Source organism: Leptodactylus fuscus, chromosome 5, assembly GCF_031893055.1.
Source record: "Leptodactylus fuscus isolate aLepFus1 chromosome 5, aLepFus1.hap2, whole genome shotgun sequence".
NCBI lineage: Eukaryota > Metazoa > Chordata > Amphibia > Anura > Leptodactylidae > Leptodactylus > Leptodactylus fuscus.
The window spans coordinates 214,200,353-214,206,352 of NC_134269.1; the positions used below are offsets into that span (position 1 = coordinate 214,200,353).

Here is a 6,000-nt window from a genome sequence, read left to right on the forward strand (position 1 = left end):
ACAATGTCTTGGCTAGATAATACCATCATACCATATCCAAATAATTTCATGCTAAAATAATACTGCCATATCATGGATAAATAATACCATCATATCATGCCCAAATAATATAATGCTGATATAATACTGCCATACCATAGATAAATAATACCATCATACCATATCCAAATAATTTCATGCTAAAATAATAGTCATATCATGGATAAATAATGCCATCATATCATGCCCAAATAATATAATGCTGATATAATAATGCCAACATACCATAACCAAATAATACTGCCTTACCATACATAAATAATACCATCATACCATGGCTAGATAATACCGCCATACAGTATCTCTTAGTAGTTTTACTGGTCTATATAGGATCTTTTATTGAATAAATTAAATTTTCAACTTTTTAAAGTGATGGCTCCAAGAAATGCAACGCAAATATGATCCAGCACTTTAAGAGTCATACCTGTAAGTAGGAAATTGGACTATAAGCCTTGAACAATCTTGGATTTTGCCGCCCACTGATCACAGTGCGTCACCTTGTCGGAGCATCTGTAAACAAGTTCCCTATTGTCGCCTGCGCTGTACACGGAGTGTGAACGCGTCTGACACAGGCTTGGGTTTATTAAGGATTGTGTTTTGGGTTGGGAACAGACAACGGAAGCAGATTATAGAAGAACTCTTGAAAATTTAGGCTGCCCTATGGCATGTCATTAGGCCTAAGGGACAACCTTCAACATACTGTGTATACGGCAACTTTATGAGATTCAAGACCGGGCCCCCCTTCTCACCAAGGGCCCCTTGTAGCCACATGGCCTGCCTCAATGATTTCTACATTCTGGCCTGCAGCTGTCATGACTGTTCCCGGCCTCTAGTAGGCAGTAAAGTGGGCCCACAGCTATAGGTACCCTTGCTCCTGTGGTAGTCCACCCCTGATAACAGAGAACAACAGAGAACAGCTAGCCTCTCTGGCACTTTCCGCCGCACCTGTCTCACTTGACTTCTCAGAGATTTCACATCCTGTATATAGTTCCTAAATCTTTCTGTGATGTCTCGAATTTGAGCTTTTTCGGAATTGCGGCGTGCGACCTCTGCGGCTGGGGACGGCGCTCCACTGGGCGGGATCATGCTTCCTCCTGAATATGATAAAATTAACTTCATATTAACATCCAGAGCTGTATTCAGAATTCTGCTAACATTAGAGAGAAGTGCAGATTGTATTAATGGATGGTCCGGCTTGGGGTCTTTACTTAGGCCTGGGGTTTTTGGGTAGTGGTGGTCTGCTCTGGGGTGAGGTATTAGGATGGAGTCTGAGGTGGGGTTTACTTTAAGGGTTGTAGTCCTGGGTCCATATTAAGGGACAGTTTGGCCCGGGTCTTCGGAGGTAATCTGGTCTGGGGTTTGTTTTAAAGCGGAATCTGGTCATGCATATGTATTAAGAATGATTTTGGTCAGAGGTCTGAATTAAGGGGAAGGGGAAGTCTGGTGTGGGGTCTGTAGACAGGGATTATCTGGTCTGGGGTCTGTAGTCAGGGACGGTCTGGTGTGGGGTCTGTAGTCAGGGACAGCCTGGTGTGGGGTCTGCAGTCGGGGACAGTCTGGTGTGGGGTCTGTAGTCAGGGACAGTCTGGTGTGGGGTCTGTAGTCAGGGACAGTCTGGTGTGGGGTCTGCAGTCGGGGACAGTCTGGTGTGGGGTCTGTAGTCAGGGACAGTCTGGTGTGGGGTCTGTTGACAGGGATTATCTGGTCTGGGGTCTGTAGTCAGGGACAGTCTCGTGTATGGTCTGTAGTCAGGGACAGTCTGGTGTGTGGTCTGTAGTCAGGGACAGTCTGGTGTGTGGTCTGTAGTCAGGGACAGTCTGGTGTGTGGTCTGTAGTCAGGGACAGTCTGTTGTGGGGTCTGTAGTCAGGGACAGTCTGGTGTGGGGTCTGTAGTCAGGGACAGTCTGGTGTGGGGTCTGTAGTCAGGGACAGTCCGGTGTGGGGTCTGTAGTTGGGGACAGTCTGGTGTGGGGTCTGTAGTCAGGGACAGTCTGGTGTGGGGTCTGTAGTCAGGGACAGTCTGGTGTGGGGTCTGTAGTCAGGGACAGTCTGGTGTGAGGTCTGTAGTCGGGGACAGTCTGGTGTGGGGTCTGTAGTCGGGGACAGTCTGGTGTGGGGTCTGTAGTCGGGGACAGTCTGGTGTGGGGTCTGTAGTCAGGGACAGTCTGGTGTGGGGTCTGTAGTCAGGGACAGTCTGGTGTGGGGTCTGTAGTCAGGGACAGTCTGGTGTGGGGTCTGTAGTCGGGGACGGTCTGGTGTGGGGTCTGTAGTCAGGGAGAGTCTGGTGTGGGGTCTGTAGTCAGGGACAGTCTGGTGTGGGGTCTGTAGTCAGGGACAGTCTGGTGTGAGATCTGTAGTCAGGGACAGTCTGGTGTGAGGTCTGTAGTCAGGAACAGTTTGGTGTGGGGTCTGTAATCGGGGACAGTCCGGTGTGGGGTCTGTAGTCGGGGACAGTCTGGTGTGGGGTCTGTAGTCGGGGACAGTCTGGTGTGTGGTCTGTAGTCAGGGACAGTCTGGTGTGTGGTCTGTAGTCAGGGACAGTCTGTTGTGGGGTCTGTAGTCAGGGACAGTCTGGTGTGGGGTCTGTAGTCAGGGACAGTCTGGTGTGGGGTCTGTAGTCGGGGACAGTCTGGTGTGGGGTCTGTAGTCGGGGACAGTCTGGTGTGGGGTCTGTAGTCGGGGACAGTCTGGTGTGGGGTCTGTAGTCGGGGACAGTCTGGTGTGGGGTCTGTAGTCAGGGACAGTCCGGTGTGGGGTCTGTAGTCGGGGACAGTCCGGTGTGGGGTCTGTATTCGGGGACAGTCCGGTGTGGGGTCTGTAGTCAGGGACAGTCTGGTGTGGGGTCTGTAGTCAGGGACCGTCTGGTGTGGGGTCTGTAGTCAGGGACAGTCCGGTGTGGGGTCTGTAGTCGGGGACAGTCTGGTGTGGGGTCTGTAGTCAGGGACAGTCTGGTGTGTGGTCTGTAGTCAGGGACAGTCTGGTGTGGGGTCTGTAGTCGGGGACAGTCTGGTGTGGGGTCTGTAGTCGGGGACAGTCTGGTGTGGGGTCTGTAGTCGGGGACAGTCTGGTGTGGGGTCTGTAGTCAGGGACAGTCTGGTGTGGGGTCTGTAGTCGGGGACAGTCCGGTGTGGGGTCTGTAATCGGGGACAGTCCGGTGTGGGGTCTGTAATCGGGGACAGTCCGGTGTGGGGTCTGTAGTCGGGGACAGTCTGGTGTGTGGTCTGTAGTCAGGGACAGTCTGGTGTGTGGTCTGTAGTCAGGGACAGTCTGTTGTGGGGTCTGTAGTCAGGGACAGTCTGGTGTGGGGTCTGTAGTCAGGGACAGTCTGGTGTGGGGTCTGTAGTCGGGGACAGTCTGGTGTGGGGTCTGTAGTCGGGGACAGTCTGGTGTGGGGTCTGTAGTCGGGGACAGTCTGGTGTGGGGTCTGTAGTCAGGGACAGTCTGGTGTGGGGTCTGTAGTCAGGGACAGTCTGGTGTGGGGTCTGTAGTCTGGGACAGTCTGGTGTGGGGTCTGTAGTCAGGGACAGTCTGGTGTGTGGTCTGTAGTCAGGGACAGTCTGGTGTGTGGTCTGTAGTCAGGGACAGTCTGGTGTGTGGTCTGTAGTCAGGGACAGTCTGTTGTGGGGTCTGTAGTCAGGGACAGTCTGGTGTGGGGTCTGTAGTCAGGGACAGTCTGGTGTGGGGTCTGTAGTCGGGGACAGTCTGGTGTGGGGTTTGTAGTCGGGGACAGTCTGGTGTGGGGTCTGTAGTCGGGGCCGTCTGGTGTGGGGTCTGTAGTCGGGGACGGTCTGGTGTGGGGTCTGTAGTCAGGGACAGTCTGGTGTGAGATCTGTAGTCAGGGACAGTCTGGTGTGAGGTCTGTAGTCAGGAACAGTTTGGTGTGGGGTCTGTAATCGGGGACAGTCCGGTGTGGGGTCTGTATTCGGGGACAGTCTGGTGTGGGGTCTGTAGTCGGGGACAGTCTGGTGTGTGGTCTGTAGTCAGGGACAGTCTGGTGTGTGGTCTGTAGTCAGGGACAGTCTGGTGTGTGGTCTGTAGTCAGGGACAGTCTGTTGTGGGGTCTGTAGTCAGGGACAGTCTGGTGTGGGGTCTGTAGTCAGGGACAGTCTGGTGTGGGGTCTGTAGTCGGGGACAGTCTGGTGTGGGGTCTGTAGTCGGGGACAGTCTGGTGTGGGGTCTGTAGTCGGGGACAGTCTGTTGTGGGGTCTGTAGTCAGGGACAGTCTGGTGTGGGGTCTGTAGTCGGGGACAGTCTGGTGTGGGGTCTGTAGTCAGGGACAGTCTGGTGTGGGGTCTGTAGTCGGGGACAGTCTGGTGTGTGGTCTGTAGTCAGGGACAGTCTGGTGTGTGGTCTGTAGTCAGGGACAGTCTGGTGTGTGGTCTGTAGTCAGGGACAGTCTGGTGTGTGGTCTGTAGTCAGGAACAGTCTGGTGTGGGGTCTGTAGTCGGGGACAGTCTGGTGTGGGGTCTGTAGTCGGGGACAGTCTGGTGTGGGGTCTGTAGTCGCGGACAGTCTGGTGTGGGGTCTGTAGTCAGGGACAGTCTGGTGTGGGGTCTGTAGTCAGTGACAGTCTGGTGTGGGGTCTGTAGTCAGGGACAGTCTGGTGTGGGGTCTGTAGTCAGGGACAGTCTGGTGTGGGGTCTGTAGTCAGTGACAGTCTGGTGTGGGGTCTGTAGTCCGTGACAGTCTGGTGTGGGGTCTGTAGTCAGTGACAGTCTGGTGTGGGGTCTGTAGTCCGTGACAGTCTGGTGTGTGGTCTGTAGTCGCGGACAGTCTGGTGTGGGGTCTGTAGTCCGTGACAGTCTGGTGTGGGGTCTGTAGTCCGTGACAGTCTGGTGTGGGGTCTGTAGTCAGTGACAGTCTGGTGTGGGGTCTGTAGTCAGTGACAGTCTGGTGTGGGGTCTGTAGTCGGGGACAGTCTAGTTCGGCCACTCAGTAACAAACCTATAAAGCAGCCGCCATTTTCTTGTAGACTTTTCCCTGGCGTATTACAATGGAGCAGGTTTATGAAACTTTCTAAGCACATAACCCCCCTTTGTTGCCCCTAGGAACCACAGCGCGGCGTCCATGTTTGAGACGCACTATAAGAAGTGAAAGCTGCGCTGTGATTGGTTGCTACAAGTGACAACTTCTTTATTAGACGGTTTCTTCCCCGCACCCTCACCCTGAGACATTTTGTGGATTTGCCCCTCTCCCCCTGCTACTTACCCCGTCTGTCCCTGATCTGCGCCGTTTCTTTCCAGGAACTCTCCGCACAGTGTGAATAGGATTAGACCAGTTTCGCTGAGATTCACTTTTGTTGATGGTTTCCCGGGGTGACTCTGCCGCTGAAGGCTACAATGTGAGGCGGAGGCGGAGGCGTGGGGGCGCTGTCACTCACTGCTGTCTCCCAGGACGGTGCCAGGGCCCTCTGAAGTCACCAAATACCCAGTTGTGCTCTGTAGCCGGGAAAGCTGGGTGAAGACCAATACAACCTGCTGTTCTCACCATACTTTCCTAGGTTACTGCAATCTACAATTCACCTAGATTCTTTTCTGCCTGTTTTGCTGCCATTCAGCAGTTTGGGAAAGCTGGGTGAAGGCCAATGCAACCTCTATTACATAGTTGACACCCCACTTTCTTAATGGCAAATCTGCAAATTGAACTATAGACTGTTTCAAACCATTCAGCACTTTGGAAAAGCTGGATGAGGATCAGTATATACCTTTAGGGGTTGACACCCAACTTTCTTAGACTTTTCAATGACATACTTCTTAGCTGGGAAAGCTGGGTGAAGACCAATACAGCCTCTATTACATATTTTGAAGGGGCTAACACCCTACTTTCCTTGACTCCTGAATGGTAAATCTGCCATTCCAAGACTCCCGCACCTCCTTGATGCCATTCAGCCCTTTTGAAAAGCTGGGTGAACACTAGCTTGACCTTCTTTACGTGCCTCATAGGGGTTGCCACCCAACTTTC

The 6,000-nt window shown here is 52.9% G+C and overlaps 1 protein-coding gene across 2 annotated transcripts in view; it reads right to left on the reverse strand.

Annotated features, from left to right (window-relative positions):
- LMNTD1 (lamin tail domain containing 1) overlaps positions 1-5,444 on the reverse strand; it is a 51,462-nt gene extending 46,018 nt beyond the window's left edge. For both annotated transcript variants that reach the window (XM_075275347.1, XM_075275346.1), the window contains exons 1-2: positions 5,248-5,444; positions 985-1,133 (exon numbers count right to left, since the gene is read on the reverse strand). In XM_075275347.1, the coding sequence (XP_075131448.1) occupies positions 985-1,125 (141 nt within the window). In that variant the 5' untranslated portion in view covers positions 1,126-1,133; positions 5,248-5,444. The remainder of the gene's footprint in view (positions 1-984; positions 1,134-5,247) is intronic.
- Positions 5,445-6,000: the final 556 nt, after the last annotated feature.